General features: G+C 40.9%; 1 protein-coding gene across 4 annotated transcripts in view; it reads right to left on the reverse strand.

Moving 5' to 3' along the window:
- The window catches only part of LOC149227922 (NAD(P)-binding Rossmann-fold superfamily protein), a 380332-nt gene extending 365121 nt beyond the window's left edge, over positions 1-15211 (reverse strand). The window contains exon 1 of one of the 4 annotated variants that reach the window (XM_089377984.1): positions 14737-15211. In XM_089377984.1, the coding sequence (XP_089234110.1) occupies positions 14737-15006 (270 nt within the window). In that variant the 5' untranslated portion in view covers positions 15007-15211. The remainder of the gene's footprint in view (positions 1-14736) is intronic. The other 3 variants (XM_089377986.1, XM_089377985.1, XM_089377987.1) reach the window with 3 other exon arrangements.
- Positions 15212-15789: the final 578 nt, after the last annotated feature.

Genomic DNA, 15789 nt, shown 5'->3' on the forward strand with positions numbered 1-15789 from the left:
CTATGCCAAAAACTCTGCCAAAACCCTCCAATATGCAAGGGCTGATCCCTTGCTCAATATCCCAACTCGAATCCTCCACAAAAACCCCAATCCGGAACTCCCACCAAAAGAAACTACGTCCTCTCTCTCAAGACTGCGCAGTCATCAAGATGCCCAGTTCCTCCTCAACTCCAAAGATCAATCCTCCTGCAAAAGACTGATAAAAACTACCTTGCCCGACCAAGCACTCGAAGTCCCCCGGGGCTAAGGATGAGATCTCCGAACGGAGACACTCAATGCACTAAACAGTGCTGCAGACAAGCTAAACAGTCAGTGTGCTCTAAGTCGAAGTGACTAGCTCAAATGCACATAATCGAATGCCAAAATGAGGAGGCTCCTCTCTCCTTTATAGCGTTGGCCCCTCTCAACCCTAAGGCCCACCTCCTCCAACGTAGCCTTTCTCTTGCCACGTGCTCTTCTCCATCTGCGCAGTCCCTCCAAGTGTCTACGTGGGCCCCTCCTCTACGTGGTCCTTTGGCCCCCTTGGCTCCCCTTTTAAGTTACAACATTGTGCTACTAGGGAGTGACTTTATTCTAAAAGTGAGTTATGTCCCCCTTTCCTCACCTTTTTATTTATACATAACTATAGAAGGCAAAATTGAGCAAAAATCGAATATTCCAATTAGCCATGGCTAATTAGGAATATTACAGTCTCCCCCAGCAAAATGTTGCTTGTCCTCAAGCAACTGAAATGATGGATGCTGCAAAATTTTCTCACTCTCCCAAGTGGCATCCTCATCCGGTAAATTCTTCCACCTCACCAAGAATTCCCGAACCATCCTGCTCCGTAGTTGCCTCTCCCTGGTATCAATAATAGCCTCTGGCTGCAACACCAAATGCCCCTCATCATCCGTGGGTGGTAACTCATCTGTCACTGTCACATGCTGCCCCAATGCCTTTTTCAGGCATGATACATGAAAGACGTTATGAATCTTGCTGCCTTGAGGCAACTCCAACTCATACCCAACCTGTCCAATCCTGCGTATCACCCTGTATGGCCCATAAACGCGGGGCTTGAGCTTCTCAGCCCCCTTCTGCTTCAGTGACGACTGTCGGTATGGCTATAATCATAGGTAGACCAAGTCCCCTATCTCAAACTGTCTCTCCACCCAACCCCTATCCATACAGCTTCTACTGGTTCTACGTTGTAGCCATATTATCCTTGAGAGCTCGGAGAATATCCTGACTCTCTTGGATCCAAATCTTGGCTCTCAGAGCCTTGCTAGCACCAAACATCACATCAAAAAAATATAAAGGATGATATCCATACAAAGCATAGAATGGTGACATACCAATGGACATGTGATGTGTAGTGTTGTAGCAGTACTCCCCCAGATGCAGCCACTTCAGCGATGCTCGTTGCTGCCCACCGACATAGTTACGCAAGTAGCCCTCCAACCACTTGTTAACTATCTCTGTCTGCCTGTCCGTCTATGGGTGATAACTGGTACTCGGGGTCAACTCCGTCCCCACCAACCATAAAAGCTCTTGCCAAAACCCGCCCATGAAACAATTGTCCTTGTCACTGGTGATGGTCTTAGGAAGACCATGTAGCCTAAAGACCTCTCTGAAGAACAACTCGGCCACCTGCGCTGCTGTGTAGTGTGCGGATATGGCGAAAAAATGTGCATACTTTGTCAGTCGATCAACGACGACAAAGATGCAATCCTTGCCCTGTACCATGGGCAACCCTGTGATGAAGTCCATCGAAATACACTCCCATTTCCCCTCCGGAATGGGAAGAGGTTGCAATAAACCTGCAGGATGGCTCATCTCCCCTTGTTCCTTTGGCAAATATCGCACTCCCGGACATGCTGGAGTAAGTCCTCCTTGAGGCCCTTCCATGAGAACCTCTCTCTAATGGCCCTGTAGGTTTTGGTAAACCCCTGATTGTCGGCCAATGGTGAATCATGTGATGCCTGAAGTATCTTCTTCTTGAGCTGAGATCCCTCAGTCAAGAAGATTTGGTCCCTGTAGTAGATGATCTCATCGACCACCCTGTACCTGTCATCCGCCACCTGCCCATCCAGAACCTCACATGCAAATCTGTCCTTGGAGTACTCTACTAAGAGTCGAGCCCTCCAATCTATGTCCAAGCTCATAAGAGACAACATGGCTAGTCTACGTGAAAGGGCATCTGCTACCACGTTGTTCTTACCCTTGACATACTCAATGTCAAAGTCATACGCTTGGATCTTACTGATCCACTTCTGCTGCCTCTCCTGTAGTTGTTTCTGCTCCAAAAAGAACCTGAGGCTGTTGTGATCAGTCCTCACCCTGAACCTGTTACCCACTAAATACTGTCGGAACTTGGCCAATGCATGCATAATGGCCAGCATCTCCTTGTCGTATATAGAATACAACCTCTCGTGCGGAAGGAGCTTCCGGCTCTCAAAGGCTATAGGGCAACCTCCCTGCATCAACACTGCGCCAATTCTAAATTACGTAAAGAAGCACATGAGAAAAAATGGTCTTGGTTGTCTCGGTATTAAATAAGGAAAATAAGGATGTATTGTATAATACACGAGTTATCACTCAAGAATTTGATCCTCAACCAAACTGGACTCTCCCAGATATTGATGTGGATAAGATATATAATATGCCCATGTTTAAATTTAGAGTTGCTAGTCTCTTCCGATTTTCCTCTGTGAATATTCCTATTTCCTTGTCTCAGCAAGTCTACCAGGTTCCTTTGATCCATAAGGAAGATGTAGAGTGGGGTCTTGAAAATGGATTTAAATACATTCATATTGGGCTTATACAGTTCAGAATCAATCCTCTAGTGCGACCTAGACTAAATACTTCATGCTTAACTTGTGTCCTTGATTCCAGAGCTAATGATTTTAATGATGCATTAATAGGAGGTTTTCAAAGTCCTTTAAATAATGGTCCTACATGGTTATCAGCAATCCCTCGCTATCAGGTCTCATTGTCAGACCCTTACATTAAAGAATTCATGCAAGCCTTTATTCAATTCTGTAGGTTTAACTTTGCGCCTAATACCCAAATAGCTCAACTTCATACCACACTTTGTATCCATTTTGTCACATCAAGCATGCCCCCTATAAATTCCAGACTGCATAAAAGAGCACTCAAAGAGGGAGTTATATTCGGCCCAGGTAATGCAACTCCACTCCAGATTGGATTTAGTGAGCTAACTCTTCCTGAAGAATGGTCAAGTTCGTACCAACCTCTCTCTCAAAAGTATCCCCAATTAGCTAACACATCCCACCAATTGAGAGTTGTACCCACAGGAGATGGTCGAACTAGTCTCAGGTTCCAGAATCCTAATCCATTAAATCGAAGTTTGTCAGCAAGACTTGAAAAAGCACCTATTCCTCCGAGATTGTCAGTTTCTACTATACCTACTACTAGTTTTGGTAGTCATGTACAAATGCATAAATCCATTTCTTCTCAGTCATGTGTGTATTGCCAAAATAACACAAAAAATACCAAAAAGAAATATCAGACTATTGATACTCCATCCAGTTCTCAGTCACACCATGGTCAACATTCAGATTGTCCTAATTGTGTCATGATTCCCACATCTGACATAAAAATGTACAGTCTTCCCAGAGAAAAACCTGGAAACAGAATCACACTTCCTGAGAGAAGCTTAGAGCCAACAAATACTGCCCCAAAATTCAAAAATGGTTATGTTCAAAGTGATCTTCAGTTCTTGCATTATCGATCATCTTCAAAAGCTGAACCTACCGAGCCAGTCAAATTGCTCAATTACAATAATTATCAGTCTGTATGTTTGGCTCAAAACTTAGATGATTTAGCCAAAGACATTCTTGAAGTCAAAAATCATGTCAGAATGATACATCAGACATATGATACTATGTATGCTCATCAGAATGTGCAAGAGGAGCAATTAAAAGAAATCATAACTCAATTAGGAGTTATCAGTAAGGCAGTGTCTAGCTTTCAAGACTCTTTGCCTAGACCTAGATCTCCTCCCAACTATGAAGAAGTCGAAGCTGAAGGCCCGAAGTTTTCTTACTTCAAAAATTCTAAGTCATCTTCTACCTTATCTTTGAAAGCTATTTCTGATGAATTTGTAGATACTACAAGAATAACAGATGGAGCCAGATTAGCTAGAGAAAAGCTAGATCTGATTAAGACCAAGTTAGAAAGATTCAAAACTTATGAAATCAAGATGGCAGGACAAGAAGACACTGGTGAGTCTTCTAAACATAAAAGAAATGAATCATTTCACTTCTCACATAAAGCTCCAAGAACTTCAGGGTCTGATATTGGATCTCAGTCCCAAACCAGTCCATTTTCTAAATGGGCTCGTTTCATGTCGTCAACAAAAGCTCAAGAAGAAACTACTCCTACTCTCAGTAGCCAAGGATCAGCCTTTTTTATTAATTTTGACTGTTTGAACAGAGATCAAACACTGATCTTACTGCAAAGGATTAATGCATGGGCCAGTCAGAGAAAAGTTGACCTCAAAGCCACATGGAAGGATGTAGTCATATTGGTGACATGTGTTGATCTAAAGATAATCTGAGGTTGTCATTGATGTCAACCCAAGCAGCACCAGGGGCTACGCTGATCTTGCAAGGGAATTTTGACTTGACAACTTACTCTATTTTGAGTCAAGGATCTTCTAGATATATTCTACTCATCGAGATGTTTCCGTTGAAATATGGCACGCCAAGTAATTCTTCACGGTTTGAGAGATATTCATGTTTGAAATTAGTAACCCCAATTAGTGGGCTAAATCCCTATGGGGTTGTGGCATGGCACTCATAATTGGTCTTGGTCATTGAATAGTCGTTAATTAATAATTTTTGAGCTCCTAAAATCCCTCCAACATTCTCTATAGAAGCCCCTCTCATCTCTATAAAAAGAAATCTCATATATCCTCCAAATGAAGTGATCGTGGCATTTTTGCTATAACTTCATTGTCTTAGATTCTGAAATTAAAACCCATGATTCGCAATCCTGATGAACATCGTGACCGAATTTCAGACCTTGGTTCGCTATATTTTCGGAGATATGATCTATGGAAGTTAGGGTTTTTGCAGGCTGCCAAATTTCATCTCAAAGAAGTGACCTTGGGAAAATCGTCATAACTCTCTCTCTGAGAAGAGGATTGGAATTCTGTAAAAAGTGGCGGATAGTGCACGAACTGTAGTTTTCTGTGTATCAATTTCAAAACCGAAGGAGGAAACAATGACACGTGGCACGCCATACAAGTTCGCTCTACTGAACTAGTCCATAATTAGATCATTGTGAGAGATTGGGCATAATTTTGTCTTTAAGAGTCTAAATCGGGTCAGACCTGTGGCATTGGAAAGAAGACTCAGAGGGATACTACAAGACCGAAGATCACATATTGGGGATCTGAAATCACAGAGATACATCAGATTAAATATCATGCTCCTAGAAGGCGAAAAAAACTAGATCAAGTGCTGTCAAGGGGTGCAAAGGACCAGACTTTCTAGGGCAGCAAAGAGCAAGGTGCAGCAAAATGATGCAGCAAAGGTAAGCTACAGGTAAGTATCTTCTGTATATGCATGTTCATTTCTTAATTGCATTAGGTTCTTTGTATTCTAATTTGTTGTTTTTGTTTAGCATTGACATATGCTCTGCAGGATGAGGTAAGTTTTGCTATTATCATGTCATGGGTATTTCCTTGAAGACTTTTTGCAGGTATTATATATTCATCAAGAGAAGACTCAATGCATAATCTAATGTTCTGAAGAGTGAGAAAGGGTAGCACGACAAGAGCAGCAATCAAGGTGCAGAACAGCGGCAAGAAGTTCACCATATGAAGTCTTCAAGTGGGAAGCACTGCATACAATCATTGTAAAAGTATCATTATACAAAGCCATTGTAAAAGCATCATTGTAAAAGTTGTATAAGTGTCTATCTGCCAAGAGTTGAAGACGCAGTGTTGGGAGGTATAGGATCATCATTAGGTGGTTGTGTCATAGTTGGGGTTATGGTCTAGTGTGTCTTCTTCTTCTACATCATTCTATATCATTGTAAAGGGGACCATTTTCCCTGGTACGGGAATCCATTTTTCTTTTATTCTTCTATAGGGTGGTAGGTTGGTGCTAGGCTAGTGCATGAAGTCACCAACAGGTTCAAGCCTTTGAAAACTTCAAGGTGGTAGGGTGGTGCTAGGGTGAGTTGTAGCTCATTAGGTGTTGGGGCATCCGTTCAATTGACTACTGAAGAATCTCGGGCATTGGAGCGTCCATCCAGTGGGAGCTGGACAAAAATGCTTTTCTAGATTCTAGGAAGTTGGAGCTTTCTTTTCAATTGGAGTTAAAGATTAAAGAATTATTAGAAAAGCGTTCGGTGGTTTTTGACCCAGAGGGGGTTTTCCACGTAAAATTTTGTGCCTCCTGTGTTCTTTTATTCACTGTTGTTACTACATAAACATTAATGATAATTGAAGATTAACTAATGCTCTGAAAAGATTTAAAAGTGTTAATTGCTAAGGAATATTGATTCACCCCCCCCTCAGTATTTTCCAACAACATGGGCACTAACAACTAATGCAAGACTTTGGTGGGAAACATTGAAAAGATCTAAACAGCTTGCAATCTTAGACAATGAAGATCCCCTTGAAGCAATGTTAATGGCATTATCTCATGAGTTTCTTGGTACTCTATCAACAGATTCAGACCATTATGAACAAATGTTCATGAGTCAAAGGTTGCGCAGCCTAGATTTGTTAGATGAATACTATTGCACCATACAAAAGTTGAATTATAAAATCCCAGACCACCAAAATATTGCATATCTGCGTCATTATATAGCATCAATGCCCGGCAAAATTCCAAAGCTTGTTCACCAATTTTTCCCCATCCACCACCCTTAGCACCTTAACGAGGGGCTCGGTAATTTTCACAAGTTCTATGAGGACCTTTTCCAAAAATAATTGTCAAACACTTTCTTTCTGGTGTCTTTGCCATCTTGTCTACGAGCCCATCGAGATTCAAACCAATCATCAAAAGAAAACATTTTCTGCAGGTTTTTATGTTGAGCAATGAGACATTGCAACGTGAGGAAGTGAGATGCAAATCTCATAATTGCAGGCCTAACAAGCTCTTTGCCCCCAGTGTTTTTCTTCATTAGGCTCAATACCCATGAGTGGTTGTAAATATATTTTGTAATGCACTTGGCATGCTCTACAATGTTTTTTATCCACTCCACTTTGCCTATGTCCTCAAGCATGAGGTTTATGCAATGCGCAGCGCATGGAGTCCAAAATATGGTCCTATATTTGGACTCAAGCATCTTTCCAGCAAGAACATAGTTTGAGGCAGTGTTTTACAACCAGGCCGAGTTGACTCGGAAACGGCCTGGTCAAACCGAGTCGAAAAAAAAAATTATGACCAGGCCAAGTAACCGGCTAGGTTGGCCGAGTCATAGCTAACTCGGTCAACCAGGCCGAGTCCGTATTGACCAGGCCGGGTCAATAAAAAGCTGCTGGGCAGCGTAAATCATGTTTTTTTTTCACTTTTTTGGTGTTTTTTGGTGTTTTTTGGTAAAGTTAATAGGGTTTGTGGATTCCAAAGGGTAATGGTAAATTGTTAAATGCTTTTGGGGTCCATTTCCCCCTCCCAAACTCTATTTAAGACAGCCAAATGCTCTCATTTCACTCACAGCAGTCTTATGCATTTGAGTGAGAGTCTTCTTTGAGAGTTAGTGAGCAGTTCTTGAGCTTGTTTTGGAGCAGCAGTGAGGAGTCTTGGAGGAGCATTGTAGCTGGAGTGAGGAGCTTCTTGGGCAGCCATTTGGAGCAGCATTGAGGAGCTGATTCTTGGAGCAAGCTTGAGGAGGCAGTTTGTGCCTGGAGGTATTTTTTTCCACCCTTACAAATCTGTTTTTGCTTAGTAAATTTTAGGTGCATATCAAGAAAGCTTAGAGAGTGTTTTTTGTCAAATAAATGAACATTGAATCAATTTTTTTTTTTTTTTTCATTTTCAGATTGTTTTCCTAGTCAAAAAATGGCACCTAGAGCAAAAGATCCTGCTTGGGCATATGTTGAAATGGTTGATAGTCAAATGCAATGCAAATTTTGCCATAAGAAAATTAAGGTAGGTCCTGGGGGGATTAATAGGCTGAAACAACACTTGGCAGGGATTAAAGGCCAAATTACCCCATGTCCCTCTGATGAAATTGAGGAGATTAGAAAGAATTTGTTGGCCAGCTTTGAAAAATTTAAAGAAGATAAGGCTAGGCAACAAGAGATACAGGCTGAGATTGGGAGGAAGAGGGAGATACAAAGAATGATGGCTACCAACCCCCACTATGATTTTGAGGGTTCTTCCTCTATCCCTCAAACTGAGGCATCCAACCCTTTCCGTTATGTTCCTCCCTCTTTTGGTTCAGTTCAAGATAAGGGAAAGGGTAGAATGAAGGGTAATGTGACTATCAAAAGTTATTTCACTCCCTCCTCTCCATCAGATGCACATGGTCCTGAAGTTAGTAAAGGTCAAATTCAGCCCACTTTAGATGACCATTGGAAGAAAGAATTGAGGGAGACTGCTTGTGACTACATAGCTAGATGGTGGTATGATGCTGATATCCCCTTTAATGCTGCTCGTTCACCATATTATGAGCCTATGTTTGATGCCATACATGCTGCTGGAAAAGGCTTCAAAGGCCCTACTATGCAAGAGCTAAGGGGGGTTCGTTTGCAGAAAGAAATTCAATCCATTAATGAGTATTTGCAAGAGTTCAAAGACTCATGGGCAAGAACAGGGTGTACCATCATGTCAGATGGATGGACTGATCAAAGAAACCGTACCATCATAAACTTTCTTGTCTTCTGCCCACAGGGAACCATGTTTTTAAAATCAGTTGATGCATTTGATAAGGTAAAAGATGGCCACTTGTTGTTTCAGCTATTCGATGAGGTTATTGAGGATGTGGGGGTGGCTAATGTTGTTCAAATCATCACTGACAATGCCTCTAACTATGTTCTTGCTGGTAAACTGTTAGAGGAAAAACACAAGACCATCTTTTGGACCCCATGCGCTGCACATTGCATAGACCTCATGCTTGAGGATATTGGAAAATTAGATTGGGTCAGAAACACTGTAGATAATGCCAAAAGCATAACAAAATTTATCTACAATCATACACTGGTTTTGAGTCTCCTGAGGAAACACACTGGAGGCAAGGATATTATTAGGCCTGCCATCACTAGATTTGCTACACATTTTTTGACATTGCAATCTATGCTTTCCCAACATAGAAACTTGCAAAAGATGTTTTCCAGTGATGAATGGAATCAAACCAATTGGTCTAACAAACCAGAAGGCAGAGAATTGAAAAGGAAAGTCCATGATGAAACTTTTTGGAGAAAGGCAGCAAAGATTGTGAAGCTTGCTGAGCCACTGGTTAAGGTGTTGCGGTTGGTGGATGGGGAAAGGTTGGCTATGGGCTTCATTTATGAGGCTATGGATCAAGCAAAGGAGCAAATAAAGACAGCATACAAGGATAGAGTGGCAAAGTATGGGCCCATTTGGGCAATCATTGATGAAAGATGGAACAATCAACTCCATCGCCCTATACATGCAGCTGGGTATTTTTTGAACCCACGGTATCATTATAGAGCTAAGGAGTCAGGAGCTTTGAGCGGGGAGGTCAGAGATGGACTGGTTGATTGCATTGAACGCATGATCCCATCGGAGTCTGATCAGCTGCAGATACATCAACAGGTCACATCCTTCAGCAATGCAACAGGTACCTTTGGGAAGAACCTAGCAAAGATTGCAAGAGAAGCAGATGAGCCAGGTAAACAAAAATTTCAATTTTCAATTTCTTAACGGTTTTACAGTTTTACTTTTTTTATTAAAGACTAAAGTTTGTTAAATCATTTATAATTTGAAAGTTAGATATAATTTGTAATTTTGTTGAGCTTCAGCCTTCATCTAACTCATAATTCATTACACTCCTATGTTTTTTGCAGCACAATGGTGGGAGGCCTTTGGTGGCCAGTGCCCTCAATTGCAAAAGTTTGCAATTCGTATTTTGAGTCAAACTTGCAGTGCATCTGGGTGTGAGCGCAATTGGTCTGTCTTTGAGAGGATTCACACAAAGAAGAGAAACCGTTTGGAGCAAAAACGGTTGAATGATCTAGTTTTTGTCCAATACAACCTTCGGCTCAGACGGAACCAATTGCTGAACAAAAGACCTGATTCAGATCCCATTGTGTTGGAAGACATTGATCCAACATCAGATTGGGTAGTGGAGAGTCGTGCACCAGAGTTTGATCCTGATGAGGATCTTGATGAACTTGACCTGGGTCTGGAACATCAACTTCAGCCTGTTCAGTTGAATGCAGATCCCGATCCACCAGCCTCAGTCTCACAGCCAGCAAGGACTCTGAGGAGTAGGACTCCAGTTGTAGGTGCTTCCTCTGCTCAGCCACGACAGAAGCGCAGCCGCATATCTACTCTATCTCAGCTTGCATCTGCTAGTGGTACTGGCACCACTTCTACAGTTGCAGTTGGAGACGATGATGATGAGGAGGCATGGGGCCCCTTGTCTGACTCTGATGATGATGATGAGTCTGATCTAGAGATTGGTCGATATGATCTTGGCTCCTCTGGCAGTAGCCAGTAGTACTAGTATTGGAGTCTGGTCAGCATCACAGTTTACTTTTGTTGTAGAGGCCATTTCTAGCCTCCTTGGTTATTTGTATTTTGTTTTGAGTCTTTCACTTTGATCATGTATGACAGTTGACTATGTAGCCATTGGGTACCATTTTGATATAATGGATTGGTTCATGAGCCTACTTTGATCATATGTTGTCTTCCATCTATATTATAATGCTATGTGTTTGGAAACATGAATGAAAATCTTTAAAATTATGTTTAAAATATTTAAAATTATGCTTTTTTATAAAAAAAAAAATATTTAATGTATTTTTTACAACGACCGAGTCATTGAAATCGACTAGGCCGAGTCATTACCGTTTCGGAGTCGGAGTCGGAGTCGATCCTCGGCCGAGTCGGAGTCCTGGTCGGAGTCGTAAAACACTGGTTTGAGGCATTATCGGTGATGACCTGCACAACATTCTGCTCCCCCACTTCCTGAATAATGTCATCCAAAAGCTCAAATAAAAGGGTTGCACGCTTCACCTTATCAAATGCATCAACTGATCTCAAAAACATGGTTCCTTGAGGACAAGAAATAAGGAAATTAATTATAGTGCGATTCTTTCAATCGGTCCATCCATCTGACATGATAGAACAACCTATTTTGAGCCATGAATCTTTATATTCAACCAAATACTCATCAATGGAAGAAATCTCTTTTTGCAAAAGAGCTCCCCTCGAGTCATGCATACTAGGGCATTTGCAGCCCTTTCCTGCAGTTATAACAGAGTCCCACATAGCTTGGTAATAAGGTGAGCGAGCAGCATTAAATGGGATATCTGCATCATACCACCATCTAGCAATGTATTGATAAGAAGTTTCTTTGCATTGTTTTTTCCAATGTTGATCCAAAGTGGGTTGACGACTTGGCTGGGAGGAAGTGGGATTAGAAGAGGCAATGTTGGCAGAGGATGAGAAATAACTCTAGATGTTTGTTCTCTTTGTTCCTTTTGATTGTTGGCCAAAAGGAGGAGGAACATAGTGAAAGGGGTCATTGGTGGAAGGGATAGAAGAGGAGTCTTGAATCTCATAATCATCATACCCACTCTCTTTCATGGCTTCTAATAATTCCCTCTTCCTTGCAATGTCATCTTGGATGGCCTTCTCCCTAGCCTTATCCTCCTGAAACTTTTCAAACTTGGAAAGGTATTCTGCCCTAATAGGACCTAACACTTCATTTGGTGCTTCACATGGCTTTACTTGGCCTCTTATCCTAGCCAAGTGTTGTTTCAATCTGAGAATACCCCCACCTCCAATAGGTTTATGGCATAATTTGCATATCATTTTTCCATCAATCAAATCACAATGAGTCCATGCACTGTCCTTGGCTTTTGGAGCCATGTTGGCTTGAAATAATTAAAATTTGCAAAGAAATCTGCCATTTAAAAAAAAATGCAGCTAAGAAACATGGAAAACCAAAGCTAAATTTAGGAAAAAAATGCACATGTAGCCTACAAAATTTGATAGCATAGAACTAGAGATTTGATAGCATAGATGATAAAACACATAAAAAAAATTAATACATGGACAGCAGTCAAATGAGGAATTTTTCAAGTGAAAATCCTTACCTAGAAATGCAAACTAGCTTCCTTAGCCTCCTCTTGAAGATGCCAACTCCACTGACAACTCCAAACTATCTCCAAAATAGCTCCAACTCCAACTCCAAACATCCATTATGACTACTCCAACAAAAACTCAACACTCTCCAAGCTCCCAATCAAACTCACAAAAACTCCAAATGAGATGTGTGAGACAAATGAGAGGGACAAACTCCTTTTAAAGGCTTGGAGAGGGTGTTTTTGGAGGGAAACAACCCTTATTTTCCCTCCAAAACACCCTAGAAGCTTCGTAAAATGCGTTGCGGGGGTCCTTTGTGGCCTTGGCAGCTAACCGGCCGGTTTGACCATAAACCGAACGGTTCCGCCCTAAACCGGCCGGTTAGCACCGGTTTTTCTGTTTTTTCAGCGATGGGAGGGGTCGAACCCAGTTTTTCTACCGGTTTCACCCAATCGGCTAGTGAACCGACCGGTTTTTGAAACACTGGTCCTAACATGTCCTGTTCCAGTGGGTCAACGTACCCGTGTTGGACACTCAAATCCTCGTGTCCCGTGTCCCCGTGTTAGGTGACTTAGGTTATCATGTATTATAGCTGCACTTTAGTACACTTTTGTATTTCCAGGTAACTTGATCCAAATTGATCACTCACCTATTTTATTGTAATTTGTTGGAGACTTCGTAAATTTAATCACTCTCCCACTATTTTGTACTTTATAAAGAGATAATACAATGAAAGAGTGTACCATATGTGTACAATTATAGCAATCTTATCTCATATTTTCATACTTTCTTTCTCTTGTTTTACCGTGTGCATCTTTCGTTAGTTGTTGGTACTATGCTCATATAATATTGTGTGCAAGTGTTAGTTCTATCATCTACGTGAACATGTGTAGACCTCATCAAAACTCTTCAAGCTTGTGTAAGCATTTATAAGATTGCAGCCAGCCACATGAAAGGACTCCAAATCGCTCACCCTCCAATTCTTCATTCCCTCCTTTTCGTTACTTATATAAGTGATTTGCAACAATGTTGGTTATCTTGATTGTTCTTTCCCTAATGAAGTGTGAAGTGTTCACCTAAAACACATCAGCTAAAAATGCTATCACACGAATAAAACCAGAAATCTTTGATAACATATGGAGGAGCTCATAATTTATATCAGCCCCTATGGCCCAACAAATGTAGGAGATAAATCCCCGCATTGGAGTTGCAATATAGAGTTTAATATAGGAGTTGTGCATATGGCTATTAGTAAAAAGTAATGGTGGGAATTACTAGGAATTTTGTTCTTCTTTAGCTCAAATCTCTTGATACTTTACAAGGAAATGTTGAACCTCTACTTTAAAAATTAAATCTATTTTCATGGCTGATCTTATTTTCTTGACAGAACAGTAATGTATATCCATTTACCGCTATCATTAAGAGTTGAGTAGCTTATATTTCAAGAGAGAACATACAAGTATAGCATTGAATACCCTACCCACACAGATGGTGGCCCACATCTAAACTGACAACAAAGCCAAATATAAAGGAAGGGAAACTTGGAGTATTGATGTCGAACAAAAGCCCAACATAGGGTTATGCCATTATAGTAAGATAGCTTGCAACATCACATAGATAACAACCACAAACCAACATCAGCCCACAAGACATGACACTAAACAAAACGCTCAGCAATGTAGTACTGGAGTGAGGGGGGATGCCTTCACATCAACCTGAGGAGACCTTCTCCCCATAGCCACCTTCTGAATTGGCAAAGCTTTTAGTGCTGTTAATACCTAATAAATAATCTGACTCACAATTTCTATAGACATACACCCAACACACACAATTAGGATCGGAGCATTAATGTAAAACTAAATCCCAACATAGGGATATGCCACAGTTAGACCACCATGACACACATGATCCCCTTTTTAAGCCCTTAAAAGTCACTCTGTTCTAGCCATCTTTCATCCCAGCGCTTCTACTCACCTGTGACAACTGTTGGGCCCCTCTCTCTAAGGGCAGAGGAGCTTCGGATTTGAGGGACTCGTCGTGAAAGTGCCGTCAATTTGAACACTTGTAAAGGAACAACTATGAAATGGCGAGTTTGATGAATATTGAGCTCCTATAAGGAGTAACAAATGCTAACCTCGATGCAAATGCTCACGATACGTTTAAGACTGGATCTTACACAGACCTAACTACCCATGAGAGTTGTATTCTTTGCACCCACAAAAGCACGTGCAAACAAAATATCACCATGCATTTCAAAGATGCAACTATTCTTTACGAAGGTTAAAGTGCCCCACCATTCCAGCTAAATACCCAATTAGTACTTAGTAAGTAATTACACCCAACGAAAGCTCGGATCACCAAAATTGGCAATGCCACCTACCTAATCCCCTTAGCTGAAAAAAATAAACACAACGTAAATCATGTACTATACCAGTTCTGGAATTTGTGCAGATGTATCAAATTTATTGAGATGATTCAAAGGAAGTTGAATCATGCTTACAAATTCAAGGCCTATTCCCCTGGATGCGCCTTGTATCATTGAGACACCTCCTCCACCTCGGCCTTCTCCTTCCTCATTCTGCATTTGCAATGCAGAAACAGAACTGCAGCTCCGTGAGTGTTTTACATTCCATTTGCACCATGTCAAATAAGAGTTATCATGTATAATTCTTTTGTTTTTAAGGAATGGAAAGATGGAGACAATTTCAGGGCGAGCTACGGTGAAAATGGAATTATGGTGAAAACAGAAATGGGACAGCAGTCGACTCATTTGTGATACTATTTCCTCGTGGCCCTGCCTCCGAGTCCAGCAGCTCAGTCTTGAACTCTATGAATTTTGAAAATTTTCCTACCCTCGTATATAGGACGTTAATAACCCCCACAACCTGCACTGATCTAAATTTCGCATACCTACCCTTTCTTTCGATGAATCTAGGGACCTCCATCGAGAGGCCTCCATCACTTTTAATAAAATTTATAACGCTTACTAAACAAATCTGGCTTTGTGTATTCTAGGTAATGATAATATTTTCTCACCACCAAATTTGGGTCCATTGAAATAACTTTTGGTTTATAATCAATCAATGGACTATTTTAAAGAGTTGAATATATTGAATATAATTTTTGGTTTATGAGAGTTGAGTGTATTGAACTCTTTTTTTTTGGGGCAAAAGATTGTAATTTTATTTAACTTGAAACAAGGAATAAAATTACATTATGTAGATGTTGAAAGTATTCAGACATGTAAGTTTTGATGAGTAATAAAAGAAAACACAGTAATAAAAGAAAACACAGCAAAAATTGCATAAAATATGTCTATTTTTAACTCCAAATCTATCATGTGTCCAGAGGGATCAAATATCTCGAGGTGCAAAACCTTTTTTTGAGTGCAAAACTTGAGGAAAGGTTTGCACTTCAAGAAATTTGATCCCTCTCGGGGCTTGCTAGATCCGGGGTTAAGATGGACCTAGGCTAGTTATATAATACTATATAATATCTATGTGTCTCTTTCTTATTCCTTCTCTCTATCTCACCCCCCAAACATACACACTCT

The sequence above is a fragment of the Pinus tabuliformis genome, chromosome J (genome assembly GCF_031772625.1).
Source record: "Pinus tabuliformis cultivar Carrire ecotype Pingquan chromosome J, CPIR1, whole genome shotgun sequence".
NCBI classification, from domain to species: Eukaryota; Viridiplantae; Streptophyta; class Pinopsida; order Pinales; family Pinaceae; genus Pinus; species Pinus tabuliformis.